Below are 15,146 nucleotides of genomic sequence, written 5' to 3' on the forward strand. Positions count from 1 at the left end.
TTTGCCTACGTTGCCATGGTAAGTAGCAGCCCAGATGGCCAAGCCCTTTACAGCTATCCCTGCTCACCTTCTCCACTCATTTCAGTGGGGCTGCTACGTTAAATTTCTTGGAAAGGATGGTGGGTTTGAATTCACAAGGCAAGAACTACTGCAGCTGACTTCTGGGCTCTTAACCCATTTCTGTTTTGCATTTCAGGGAACGGATTTGGATTTGGAAATGTTAGCGCCCTACATCCCCATGGATGACGACTTCCAGTTACGCTCCTTTGACCAGCTTTCTCCGCTGGAGAGCAGCTCGGCAAGCTCTCCTTCCAGTGTGGCCAGTGTTGCTGTATTTCAGCCTGCTCTGGTGCCGTCTGCTGCCACAGAGGAGATAAAACCCTTGTCCACCAAACAGATAGATGACTTGAAGCCCCTCATCGCACCCGTCCAAATCACTATAGAAAACACGAGTCCTCCAGCCTCGCCGTATGTTGAGAATCCAAGCCGAACAGCATCGCCGGTCAGAACAGGAAAAGGCATGGTAGAGCAGAAAGGGAAATCAAGTCCAGGAACCCCAAACATATTAACAGTCACATTGGGTAAAAGGTAGCTTTAAAAATTTGCTTCTGTTTAATCTTAAAAACTTGTCATGCAAAACTATGCAAGGAAAGGAGGAATTAATGTGTGTGTTTGAAGATCTCGTTAAGAACTAACTCTGTTCTGCAAGGAATTATGACTCTTTTATTGGTATTCCTGTAGATCTGCGAATGTGTTATTTGTGTATTGCATTTTATGCACAGGGTGTTGTATGATCCGTCTAGATCATAGTTAAAACTGATTTTATAGATGAAGAAATGAAATTAATGAGTTGAGTGTGATTTTCCCAAACGAGTCTTGGAACCCTGTGTTGGAACCCAAATTTAATGTTCTTGATATGTGGTTAACTGCCACCCCTTTTTTCCTTTTCAAAAACATAGAACTGGAAGGAATCCCAAGGTTCGTCTAGCCAACCCCCTGCACAGTGCAAGAATTTCACATCTACCCCCCACTTCCTCAGTCACCCTTGCTCAGGGCCCCGAGGAAGTTAAAAAAAAAGGATCCCTGGCCAGTCTGGCCTGGAGGAAAGTTCCTTCCCAACCCCAAAATGGTGATTGGCTTTGCAGTGGGCACATAGGACAGGGCCACGAGAGCCAAGCAGTGGCCCATCCTTTCCAGCTGTTCCTCTGATGATTAGCCAAAGTTTATACTGAGTCATAGAATCAGCATTGCTGCAGATGGCCAATCTAGTCTCTGCTTAAAAGCTTCCAAAGAAGGAGAGCCCACCACCTCCCAAGGAACCCTGTTCCACTGTAGTTTCTAAAATTGGTTATTATCATTTGTTGCCTAAAGCTAAATGTTTCTTTTTGTTAATTGCATTATGTGGTGCACAGATTGTAATTCACCTTCAATGTATATGCAGAGATTCAAAGTTGCATGGTTTGAAATTCTGTTAATGCTTACGGTTGCCAGCATTACCCTGGCAAATACAGGGGGGATTTTGAGGGCTGTGCCTGGGAGGGTGGAGTTTGGGGAAGCTGTGATATCCCTTATGGGTAATGTTCTAGGAATTTCCCTCATCTCTATGATGAAGACCATAGAGAAATGAGGAAATTCCTAGAGTGTCATTGGGGAGGCCATTTTCTGTCCATACATCTTTTGGGAATGGAGTGCCAGTTTCATGAAGAATGTTAACACTACTCCCTCCCTCCCTTTTTCTTTTTATAATTCAAATGAGCTTTACTGAGTGCTTAGAAAAGTTAATGATTTTAAGAAATGGCTAACACAAATAGAGAGCGGGATGACAGTTAAGGGGGCTATAGGGTGGGCTTGGTTTTGGCTTGCTGTCATTGGGCTTAATGCTGAAACCCACCTTATTGTTCCTCCATCAAAGAACTTTAATTGCACAATGTTATCCTATTACTTTGAAAAGGGGACTGGTGAAGAAAAGAGTAGCATCAGTGTGTTTTGCATTACTCGTACTCAGCTGTAAATGCCACTAGTAAAACCAAACCTTATATTGAAAGTAGTGGGGATTTTAGACTGGCCTGACATAGAGCAAGCAGGTCTCTGGGAGTGTCTTGCCGTTACAATGCTACGCTGATCATAAAAGCTCTGTTGGGACCCTCTCATTCTTATTCAGATGGGGTGTGTGTGTATTGAGTCAATTTCTGCAAGTAAAAGTAGGAGAGTTATACCTTTTCCATGCCAAGACTTCTGATCTTGTGGTTCGAAAAGCTTGTCCACATATCTGTTTCCTGTAGCTCAGCCTTGCTGTCTCTTTGCATTTAGAGTCTTTTAACTAGATTCCAATTGGAAGGAAACACAGCAATAGGTTATTATTCCATGGCCATAAAGAGATGTGTTCAGTGTAGTTTTTTCTTCAGTCCTGTGGTGGATTCCCCCACCCCCGCATTATCCATCCCAGCCACACATTCCTATTGCGCAGACTCAGTATTTGGCTCCCTGTAAACTGTCGGACAAACTGCAAGTGACGAATGACACGGGTTGGACACTTGTCAGCTTCCCTCAAGTTTTGATGGGAAATGTAGGCAGCTTGGTGGAATGTTGGGCAAGTGACAGTTGAAAAGTCCATTGGACAGCAGTCGGAGAGCGAAGCTGCAAGACCAGGATGCCTACATTTCCCATCAAAATTTGAGGGAAGCTGACAAGTGTCCAACCTGTGTCATTCATCTCTTGTAGCTTGGCCCTATGGCTTGTGAGCTGAAATGCACTGAAAGGTCTATTACTGGCAACTAGCCATGATCCCAGTGTCAGGAGGCAGCATCAGGGGAAGGCCTTGCCCTCTGTGCCATGTTTTTGGCCCTCCGGAGTAACTGGTTGGCCATTGCGTGAGACAGGATCCTGGACTACATGGACCATTGGTCTGATGTAGCGGTGCCATTCTTATGTTCACATCCTGACCCCCTAGAGCAAATTCCCTCCTCCTTTCTCTTGATGGTATGCCTTATGGTTTATGATGGCATCTGCTTAACGCTAACCAAAATTCCTTCATAAACCAGAACTTTCCTGAATAGAAAAAGGAATTAAGGAATACTATCTTACAGTTCTGTGCAGAGAAAGCTGGCTGTCTGGAAATGCAGGGAAAGTTGGCTTAGGGGAGGGGCTGTTGCTCAATGGAAGACCCTCTACTTTGCATGCAGAAGGTCCCAGGTTCAATCCTTGGGATCTCCAGTTTAAAAGGACCAGGCAGTAGCTAATGTGAGAGTCCTCCATCTGAGATAACTGCCACTGCCAGTCCGAGCAGTCAGTACTGACCTTGATGGACCAAGGGTCTGATTCAGTATCAGGCAGCTTCACATGTTCACACACAGATCGTGGTTCCGTCCTGACGTAAGTTCAGGCTGCGGATGTCGAGCCCAGGACCATCTTCCTGAAGAACCCAAGTTTCTGTTTTAAAAATTTAAAAAAGCAAGAGAGCATTGTGGAAAATAGCGACATCAAAGCTATGATTCATATGATTCAATGTGACATTTTTCTTCTTCTTGAGGGGAATAGAAATTAACAGTTTCAATCTGTCTTCCTTAGTAAATCAACTGCAACAAACGAAGACCTCAATCCAAAGATAATAGCACTGCATAACATTCAGAGGAAACGGAAGATGGAGCAGGACGGCTTGCTTTTCCAAGCAGTGGGAATTGTAAGTTTTCACAAATTATTTTTTGATAGTTGCCACTAAAATAATAAAGAAGTTACACCTTTCTTTGCTTTAATTTTTCTGATAGGGTCAGATTGAGCACAAACATAAATAAATTTGGGGCAGAATGTTCTGTAGAATTTTCTGGAGCCAAGCTCCAGTGAAATTGAAAGGAGCTGTGTATGAGTACTAACCACACTGTGCCTTGTGTTACAAGAGGCATGTGTGTGATTTGTGCATCAGGGTATGTGCATGAACACGTGCCTTCCATTTTAAAAGATAAAAAGCCCGTAGGCTAGGGTGTCCAGCTGTTTTAAGGAAATGTGTGATTGTGGGTGACATGCCTAGTGTGGTAAGGCCTTTAGCACAGTGAAAGCGAGGTCCATGCAGGAGATGCATGATAGAATATCACAGGTTTTGTGGAAACCAAGACGGCTTCAGTAGCCGTGCTTGTGAGATACAAGCCTGGGGGCCTCATGGATTGCCAGACTCTGTATGAAGTTAGCATCATCTAGCAGAGAGGATTTCCTAGGGGTGGAACCCTTGCACTTTACAAGATCACTGGGAGGGAGGGTTTCTGATAGATCCCCTTAAGAGCCAGATTGACAAAGTGTGGGGAATAAGGTTCATTTTCATGCATCTTCCTATAATGGGATTTTCATATTCATATCTTAACATTTGTACTAAACTGTTGCTACAGGCATAAAAGTTTTATGCCTAGAGTCCATGCTATGAACAGGACTTAATTTGGACACAGGTTGTCAGTGAGTTTTGGACCCCCCACCCCCGCTTTTCCTGATGATTGTAAGACTGGAAACTGCCATATGTGGGGGAAGCCCATGGGTAAAATGGAATTCCCTAGACGGGACTTTTTTCTAGGACTGCAGAGAAAAGGGGGGCAGTGAGTTGAGATGGGGCCATATCATTTGAGTGATAGGATTTATGGTTCTGCCTTTTGTACCCATGAAGGCGCACTCATGCACAATAAAACAATGGTCCTGATCAGTTCCATATTATTGCATCACAAGTGTACATAATTAACATGACTAAGAGCACTTCTTATTAGTTTGTCCACCAGCCGTTATGCCCAGGAATATGTCCGTCTATTTTTTTGTTTTGTTTTTTTACTTGGAACTGTACCTTTCACTGGTTGGCACCAGCCATACCATGGCAACAAACTTTTCTATCCATGTGTCTTTGTGGTTTATTTTCTTTTAAGGGTGCTTTGCTGGCGCAGTCGGGTGGTCCTGGAGCAAATGTGTCCCTGGCTTGGAAACGTGTAAAGGGGTGCAAATCTAATGGACAGAATGAAGTGGCGGAGAAGACCGTCATTTTATTGCCATCAGGTTAGTACACACATGCACTACTCTAATTGACAGCGACATCCCAGCGGTGTCTGTCAAACAAGGCAGCTGAGGAGCGCGCTCTCTTTCCATCACCCGCAGTTGCCCAGAGCTGAGATGAATGGGGAAGCCTGTGCATTTAAAGCTTCCACAAATCAGTCTGCAGGGACGGTGCGGGTGGAACATTCACATGCCTCATAAAGAAGATCGAGGCTGACATTATCTCCATATACAGTGCAGGGATATGTGAAGTATCAGGAAGGGGGCAGGGTAACGCAGTAAACCATTATGGCTTGGCGGACGGTGACAGGGGGACCCTGTTTTTTGTGGTACAAGTGTGTGTAGCCATGAAACAGGGATGGACTTTACCATGGGTGCTTGTAAGTAAAGTTGGAGAATGTGAGGTTAAGAGGACTGAGGCCGCAATCCTAAGGACACTTTCCTGGGAGTATGTCCCATTGAATAAAATAGGACTTGCTTCTGAACAGATCTGCTCAGGAGCGCTCCTTAAGGTTTAAGCAGCCATTCCCTGCCTGCTTGGAGACTAACCAGCTAGGCTAGGTTTGCTTCATATCAGGAGAGGAGGAAAAATTAAAATGCTGCACGTCGAAATTTAGATTCTGTGCCAAGAAAAATTGAATTATGCAGCTTGCATCAGACGTGCAAGTTTGCTTAATTTCTCTGTTTTGCATCAATCTGATTTGGTTCGTTTATGGATAGGAGCACTGAGGTACCGGAGCATTGAAGCCTTACCTTTCTGGCTGTTGGAAATCTTACTCTCTCCTTCTGAAATTCCACTAGGCGCCCATAGCATTTTTCATAAGGGCTAGAATCTTCCTTTAATAATTTTTTTTAAAAAAAGGAAACTGTTTGCATTCCCCCCCCCCATTCAATTACTACAGAACTGCAATACCTCATTCTTGATTATGCCCCCAATTATATCTGTAGCAGAGCTCTTGTGGCTTGTGTTCCTTACCGGTTGAGTCAGTTTTGGGGCTGGTGGATTCCCACCCCCCATTTCCTTGGTACTGTGCAAGTCAACATGCATCTTCCTTTCAGATATAGCAAGCAAACTTCTAGGGCAGTCGATGGACGAGAAGGGACTCCCACAGCTGACCAGCTACGACTGTGAAGTGAACGCTCCCATACAAGGCAACCGAAACTTGCTTCAAGGTGAAGAGCTGTTGAAAGCTCTGGATCAAGTCAACTGAGTCTCCCCCACCCACCCCCACACTGTTGTTGTTCCGTTTTATTGGACACTGGTGATTCACCACCTAAAAGCAGTCTATTTATATTTTCTATATCTGATTTTAGAAGCCTGGCTACAAAATACTGCACTAATTCAGTTAGTTTGGTTCTGATCCTCTTTCTACTTTGGAGTCTCTTGTCTCCCTGTCTTTTTAAAAAATAAAAATACATTCTTTACAGTAAAGAGCAGTAACTCAGCGAACTGCATTTTCGTAATCAAATCTTTGGTACAGATATGTTTGGAATTGGGGACATTTTAGAGCACGCTCGTAATTTGCAGCTTTTAAGTAGGCACCTTTTTTAATTATTTATTTTTTATTTTGAACCAGGAGTTTGTTACTGAAAAGTTGTTTCATTGGTGAAACAGGCTCAGCCTTTTAGCATGTGGTCTGTAGGCAAGTTGGAAAAACAACTTGTGATTTGTAGCTCTATTACGGCCAGATAAATTTTTACTTCTTTTACTTTTTTTAAAGAAGGAAAAAAAAACCCTAAACATTGCTTTGCTGCAGTGCATTTGTAACCACGATCGCACAATATATTTTCTTAAGAAAATAAAAAAACAATAAAATACCAGCAGTTCCTCATGCAATATATTCTGCATTTATATAGCTAGTTTTTAAGGAGAACAGCTCTTGATTTTTTTTTCTCTTCCTTTCTGTTCCTCTTGTTAGGTTTATTGCCTGTGAAATCATGTTGAAACTTTGGAGTAATGCTATCATTTTAGTCACGTTGTACTACAAAAAAGTTCTTAAATGTTGTATTTTATGTCCAAATGTGTTTGGGAGAAAGGAAGACCTTGGTCTTGAGAAGCTAGCAATGCTTGGGGGATTTTTAGTTCATTTAATAAAAAAAAACCCGATGGCTAAAAGTGTTTATATATGGTATGGAGAAAGAGAAATTATAACTAGAATTCTGACTCACCCAATGAAACCAATTGTCAGTAAGTTCATGGGAGACATGGGAGACTTCTTCACGCAAGGCATTAATTAATTGCCACAGCAAAGAAATAGAAGAAAGCGCACTCCTGCCTGTAGCCGTTGGCCACAATAGCTTAAACGCCTCCGTTTTCAGAGGCAGCGTACCTCTACATACTTGTTTGCTGGGGGACAATTTACAAGGGAGGGATTCGTCTTCATGCCCTGCTTGTGGACTTCCTTGAAGCATCTGGGAAATGGGGTGACGGATTAGATGGACCCTGGGTCTCATCCAGCAGGGCTTTTCTGTTTATGTGGGTATGCTTTCTCTTAACTAAAAAAAATAATGTTTTTTAAAGTAGCCACTTTGCCAACACACAGGGAAAAAAGACCTCCCCCTCCGCCTATAGCTGTGAAAGCCCATGCTTATATTGTGTATCCGATGACCGAATCTAAATGTTCCAGTTACCTTGTTTGGTAGAGGTAATATTTCAAGAGAATTGTAAAACATCCTTTCTTGCTAGCAGAGTTGCCTAGTCCGACATTGAGTTGCTCAGTAATATATGATGTTTTGGGTTTTATGCACCTTGTTGCTATTAATATCTGTATATTTTATTCTATTTCATTTTGTTAACCATAGATTTCAGTAATGCTGAATATATTTTAGGAACTTTTTTTAATTTAGGGAATATGTTACAAAACGTCTTATTTTCCCTTCTTTGTGCTGGAAAATATCCCCCCTTTCCCCAGTTCTCTCTTCCTTTTTGTGGTTGGATCTAACACTAACTGTATTGTTTTATTACATCAATAAACTATATGTGGACCAGGCCTGCAACACAGTGTTGTATCTGCAGGTAACAATGTGCTTCCACGTGCCTCCAGATCATGACTCCTGTGCCTCAGAGTTGTTGAAAAGGTATTTTAGGCAGTGTCGTAGGGGTTGGTTCATGCTAAGCCTTTGCCATCAACGCATGCAGTTTTAATACCCATGGAGTAATTAACAAGACCCAGTAGGTTGGATACATTTGTTTTTGACTGGACACAATAACTTCAGACAGCAAGCTAAGAACATACAATCTCTAGGTAGTGATGAAACCAGGAGGCTGTGGACTCACCAGCTGTCCCGTCAACAGATAACATATCTCTTTCAGTTGCCCAAGAATAAGCGATTGTGAAATCAGTACGGTGAAGTGTTACAGCCAGAGTTCAAAGAAACAGGTGGAAAGATGCCATTGAAAGCACAGTTTAGTACAGCACGGCTTGCTGCCACTGATTGCAATATCATTCAGTGGGTACGCTGTATATGTTGTAGGATGAGAAGAGGTTGTCTTGTTTCTGAGGGTTATTGGAGGCTAGGCACATCATGAAATATCACACAACCATGTACCAAACTCCCCGGCGATCTGTTCGCTCTGCATGTGTTATGTGCCAGACTGATGATTTGAATTGTACCCAAAATACATAGATTAGTATGCTCTATTCTGGTGGGGTACCCCTATCTCCTTGTAGGATCTTTCCAGCTACCTGTATGGTTTCTGGGGTTTCAGAAAGTACAGCAAAATAGTACATTGGTCTGTAATTAAACTATACTTGTTCATTTTCAGGTCCAATCTTTTTAAAAATAGGATTCCTCATACCCAACAGCTGAGTCTTGTACACTTAGAAACTTCCTAAATATATGATTGGTATGGTAAGGTGGAAAAATGCCATTAAAAAGGCAAAATGACAGACAAAATTTATCACAGGCATGTCTCTTCTACATGCCGCTCAATTAGACTTCCTCAACTACTACTTGAAGGTAAAACGCTTGCAAGAATTGGGAAGAGAAAACCCTGGGGGCATGCACAATATACCTGTTACACAAAATGAAGTTACACTTGTCTGATTTGCCTTTGAGAAGAGGAAATCCCATTGATATGGAGTTGGGTGGAATAGAATTTAAAATTTTCTTGAATTGTAAATGGCGATCTCAGTTCCTGGTATAAGCAGATTTTAAATGACCTAGCCGGCAAAGACATGCATGCCTTTGTACTGTGATGATGATATATATCTCAGGCAAACTGGTTTTCAGCTTTCAACAAACATGATCAACATTAACAGTTTTGAAAAAGAAGGACCTATACATGGTTCAGTACGAAATTTATATCAAGTTTTTAGGAAATTAAGATTAATAATCATATTTGATTTATATACCACTCTTCAGGACAACTTAATGTCCACTCAGAGCGATTTACAAAGTATGTTGTTATCGATGTATTGTCGAAGGCTTTCACGGCCGGAGAACGATGGTTGTTGGGGGTTTTCCGGGCTGTATTGCCGTGGTCTTGGCATTGTAGTTCCTGACGTTTCGCCAGCAGCTGTGGCTGGTGCTACACCTCTGAAGATGCCAGCCACAGCTGCTGGCGAAACGTCAGGAACTACAATGCCAAGACCACGGCAATACAGCCCGGAAAACCCCCAACAACCATATGTTGTTATCCCCACAACAAAACACCCTGTGAGGTGGGTGGGTCTGAGAGAGCTCTAGAGAACTGTGACTAGCCCAAGGTCAGCCAGCTGGCTTTAAGTGGAGGAGTGGGGAATCAAACTCGGCTCTCCAGATTAGAGTTCTGCACTCCTAACCTACACAAACATGCATCTGACGAAGAGAACTGTGATTCTCAAAAGCTACAATAAAGTTGGTCAGTCTTAAAGGTGCTACTGGACTCTTTTTGATTTTGCTACTACAGACTAACACGGCTAACTCCTCTGCAAACTGGATTGTTGCTTATAATTCAACTGAAATGATAACAGCATTTTATAATATACTTTTCCTTGATGTCATTCTTTTGAGAGGCTACTAACTGCCTGCTGATGCTGTATGTAGGCCACTCATAGTGTGTTCTTTCTTTGTCCATTTCTGAAACCAGTCCCTTCCATTTCCCTGATCTGTCCTCCAAGTTGTCTTCCAAGTTTCCTTAATTCAACCAATGACAAAAGTGTATCAGAACCCAGGAGAATCAAGAATAAGAGGCCAAACATTTCTCCTTTTAACTTAGTTCCTTGTACTAAGGAAGCAATTGATCTTTCTCATTTTACAAACCAGGCTGTGAGCAGCAGGTCATATCTAACTCCTTGGGCACTGATCTACTTGAGATGCCCATCTGTGACTAAGTGGAACAAGCAGTTGCTTGAAAGAAGCAAACTGTCTGAAACGTCCTTCTGTCAAATGATTTACCTGAAAGGTGTCTAAATTAGGGCAGTCCTTAACATCAGCTAAGAGATTTGACAGCTGCAGCTTTTCTCTTACCACTATGTGGTAATGGTTTCAGGTGGGTAGCCATGTTGGTCTGCAGTTGAAGAGCAAGATTTTAGTCCAATAGCATCGTATCTGATGATGGGAACTTGATGCTGAAAAGCTTATATTCTAGAAAATCCGGTTGGTCTTTAAGGTGCTACTGGACTCAAATCACGTTCTTCTACATGGTTCTGGGTTGTTAAAGCCTATCCTCCCCCCACCCCCCATAAGCCACCTTTCAGGGAGAAAGGCAGACTGTAAACCAAAATAATAAAAGTTACATAATTAACAAATATACCTGCCCATATTCTATAAAGTAGCATAGTATATCTCCCCCCCCCCCCCCCGTTCTATCTTACAGGAAACTTTTCAGTCTTCCAATAATCCAGACATACTCACCTAGGAGGAAGCCAGTTTGTTTTGCTTTCGACTGAGCAAAACATGCAGCGAACTCCTTGGAGAGTAGAGGACAAAAAGGGTTCTCCGCCGGTCACTCTCGGACCTGCCTTAAAATGCTGTGGTTCAAACAGGCTTCTTTGTTGTGGTGCTCCGGTTGGAAGTGAAGATGCTTCTCCCAGATGCAGGAGGGAGATGCAAATGAGTCGAACGTCTGGGCTGCTGCTGGCCAATCTGATCGCTCCGGCCACGCCCACCATACGTGCGGTTCCGCACCCGAGAAGGAGCCAAAGGCGCTCCCCCCATCGCTCTCCTGTCTGCATCAGTGAAGATGCTGCCTTGCTGGGCTAACCTACGTGTGTTTTCGCATGTTGGAGTCAGACTGAGCCATCTCCTGCTAACCTCCCCTCTAAGTGACAGCTCAGGCTTTTTCCAGTCGTGACTCAGCCCTCTTGCAACTTTTTTTTCCCCAGAGCGGGTCTGCTGGCTGTAAGAACCCAGCCAACAAAAAGTTGAAAACGAGCTCAAGCGCAAAGTGTTGCAGGCTGGAAGGAAGGAAATTTGCACACATGAATGCTCCTTTGGGGTTATACACCTTGGATGGGGGTGGGTTTACAGGGAGAGGCACAGCAATCGCGCATAAGGCTTTTTTAAAAGGAACATTTGGTCCAGTGTTATAATTTATATGCATAGTGTGCACTGCATAGCCATTGCCAACCTCTCCACAAGGATGTGTTTTCATTCATAACAGGAAAGAAGGAATATTCCCTGGTAAAATACGGATAAACAGGAGTACAATAGCTTTTATTTCAACTAACCAAAAGATCTCAAACTGTAAGTGGCTGAGTCTCAGGAGAAAGGCAAAATAGACATATCTGGAACAAGGTAAAAACTTGAACAGGCCAGAACGGGCATTAAACAAATAATGGTACAGCCAAAAAAAAGGGGATGTGTTAAAGACCCTGGAAAATAATATTTTAGAAAAGAGAACATGGAAATATCATGCTTTTATTAACCCTCTCCCTGCCAAAAGGCTCCCGAAACAACAAAACAGGCCGGGGCACTAACTAAATGCCAATACAACAAAAAACAGTGGAAGCATTAAAGACACCGCAGAACAATATTTTGGAAATGAAAACACTAGACTGGCATGCTTTTATTAACCTTTTCCCAACTAAAATGCTCCTGGACACCAGGGAATGGGCTGGAACAGGCACTAAATGAATGCTAGTTTCACAAAATACAGTCGGAAACATGAAAGACACTGCAGAACAATATTTTAGAAATGGAAACGTGGACTATAATGCTTTCATTAACCCTTTCCCTGTCGAAATGCTCCAGGAACAGCATAAAACAGGCCGGAATGGGCACTAAATAAATACCAATACCACAAAAAACTGTGCAAAGCATTAAAGACACCAGAAAACAATATTTTAGAAACGGAAAATGCTGAACTGGTGTTAGAGAATTTTTTCTCTGAGTACTCTGCTTTCAAATTATATTCCCTCAACAGCCAATGACTTTTCACAAATCAAGACACCCAAAACAGGGAGCCCTCTGGCTACTGGTAGGTAAGAGGTCCTTTAAAAATCCTTAGCGACCGGCATGCTTTTATTGATTGTTTTCCTGCAAAATGCTCTGACAGCAGCACAAAACAGGCTGGAACAAACACTAAATAAATACCAGTACCACAAAAAACTGGAAAGCATTAAAGACACCAGAGAACAATATTTTAAGAATGAAAATAAGAACATAAGAACATAAGCAAAGCCATGTTGGATCAGGCCAGTGGCCCATCCAGTCCAACATTCTGTCACACACAGTGGCTAGAAATCCAGTGCCATCTAAAGGACTGTCAGTGAGGCCAGGACACCAGAAGCCCTCCCACTGCCTTCCTTCCAGCACCAAGACAACAGAGCACCACCTCCCCACAAAGAGAATACCATCTATCTCCTGTGGCTAATAGCCACTGATGGACCTCTGCTCCATATATTTGTCCAGTCCCCTCTTGAAGCTGGCAATGCTTGTAGCTGCCACCACCTCCTGTGGCAACGAATTCCATGTGTTTATCACCCTTTGTGTAAAGTAGTATTTTCTTCTATCTGTTCTAACCCGACTGCTCAATAATTTCATAGAGTGCCCACGAGTTCTTGTATTGTGAGAAAGGGAGAAAAACACATCTTTCTCGACCTTCTCTAACCCGTGCATTATCTTGTAAACCTCTATCATGTCTCCCCTCAGTCGTCTTTTCTCCAGGCTAAAGAGCCCCAAGCGCCTCAATCTTTCCTCATAGGGAAAGTGTTCCAACCCTTTAATCATTTTAGTTGCCCTTCTCTGTACTTTTTCCAGTGCTATGATATCTTTTTTAAGGTGTGGCGACCAGAACTGTACACAGTACTCCAAATGAGGCCTCACCATCGATTTATACAGAGGCATTATGATACCGGCTGATTTGTTTTCAATCCCTTTCCTAATAACCCCTAGCATAGCATTAGCTTTTTTTATGGCAGTCGAACACTGTGCTGACGTTTTTAGTGAGTTATCTATCATGACTCCAAGATCTCTCTCTTGGTCAGTCTCCGCCAGTTCAGACCCCATCAACTTGTATTTATATTTTGGATTTTTGGTTCCAATGTGCATTACTTTGCACTTGGCTACATTGAACCTCATTTGCCACATGGATGCCCACTCTTCTAGCCTCAACAGATCCCTTTGGAGTGCCTCACAATCCTCTCTGGCTTTCACCACCCTGAACAATTTCGTGTCATCTGCAAATTTAGCCACTTCACTGCTTAATCCCAATTCCAAATCATTAATAAACAAGTTAAAAAGCATTGGACCCAATACCGACCCCTGTGGCACCCCACTGCTCACCACCCTCCACTGTGAGAAGTGCCCGTTTATGCTCACTCTCTGTTTCCTATTAATTAGCCAGTTTTCGATCCACAAGAGGACTTGGCCCTTTATCCCATAGCTACTGAGCTTACTTAGGAGCCTTTGATGAGGAACTTTGTCAAAAGCTTTCTGGAAGTCAAGATAAACAATATCTATCGGGTCTCCCTTGTCCACTTGTTTGTTCACTCCCTCAAAGAACTCTAACAGATTGGTGAGACAAGATCTTCCCTTACAGAACCCATGCTGAGTTTTCCTCATCAGCTTTTGGTCATCAATGTGCCCACTAATTTTATTTTTGATAATAGTTTCCACCAACTTACCCGGTATTGACGTCAGGCTGACTGGCCTGTAATTTCCCGGATCTCCCCTGGAACCTTTTTTAAAGATGGGGACAACATTAGCTACCTTCCAGTCCTCAGGAACAGGAAATACTGAAATATCACTAGTTTGTTAACCCTTTCCCTGCCAAAAAGCTCCAGGAATGCCACAGAACATACACTAAATAAATGGTAGTGTGAAGCATTAAAACCGTATGAAGCATTAAAGACACTGCAGAACAAGATTTTAGAAATGAAAATACTGAAATATCGCTAGTGTGTTAACTCTTTCCTTTTCCTAAAAGCTCCTGGAATAAACCATTCTAGTTAATACTAGTATTAAACAAATATTAGTACGGTTTCCAGGTCCCCCCGTGAGGATTGTGGGGAGCATGTTCCTATAGTCTTTACCTTGTGCACATGCTTAGAGCCTTCCCTCTAACACTGGGAATGATGTCTTTCCCGGAGCAACAAGGAAGGCTCTGGAGTGTGTAGGAGTGCATTCCAGAGCTACTGAGTCCATTTCTCAAGCCTTTCCCACCCGCTGGCCAGGTGAGTGATTGTGGCAAGAGGAGGCTGTGAGAGTGGGATCCTCTGTCCCCACCAGGGGACTGGCAGTCCTAAATACTAGTCCTGTCAAAAACAGTAGGATACATTAAAGATGCTGGACAACAATATTTTAGAAATAAGAATGGGACACTGTTTAAATTTTATTAACTTGTTCCCAAATAAAACTCATTTTCAACAACAACAAAAAATACTCTGCAACACAACTTTCTAAGGCTCACCAACCAACCTAATATACCTAATATAAGCCTTCGTCAATACATCTAATATACGTAGTTTATTGGCCTTTGACCTGCATGATGATGTCACATAAGCCAGCCGTGAAACAGAAAACACCCAGGTAGGAGCTGGGCCTCACATCTCCCACCGGTGTGTGTGTGTGGGGGGGGGGGGGCTACGGGGATCTGGCAACCCTATGCCAGAGGGAATGAATGCTGCTGGGGAGAGAAGGGAAAATGGCTGCCGTGTGGGCTACGCTAGAAAAATTGGAACTTTCTCACCTACAAGACAGAT

At 42.9% G+C, this 15,146-nt stretch overlaps 1 protein-coding gene across 2 annotated transcripts in view; it reads left to right on the forward strand.

The window, feature by feature from the left end:
- HIF1A (hypoxia inducible factor 1 subunit alpha) overlaps window positions 1–8,009 on the forward strand; it is a 54,597-nt gene extending 46,588 nt beyond the window's left edge. For both annotated transcript variants that reach the window (XM_054971061.1, XM_054971060.1), the window contains exons 12-15: window positions 197–588; window positions 3,568–3,679; window positions 4,896–5,022; window positions 6,079–8,009. In XM_054971061.1, the coding sequence (XP_054827036.1) occupies window positions 197–588; window positions 3,568–3,679; window positions 4,896–5,022; window positions 6,079–6,230 (783 nt within the window). In that variant the 3' untranslated portion in view covers window positions 6,231–8,009. The remainder of the gene's footprint in view (window positions 1–196; window positions 589–3,567; window positions 3,680–4,895; window positions 5,023–6,078) is intronic.
- The last annotated feature ends 7,137 nt before the right edge of the window (window positions 8,010–15,146 follow it).

Source organism: Eublepharis macularius, chromosome 2 (assembly GCF_028583425.1).
Source record: "Eublepharis macularius isolate TG4126 chromosome 2, MPM_Emac_v1.0, whole genome shotgun sequence".
Taxonomy (NCBI): Eukaryota; Metazoa; Chordata; class Lepidosauria; order Squamata; family Eublepharidae; genus Eublepharis; species Eublepharis macularius.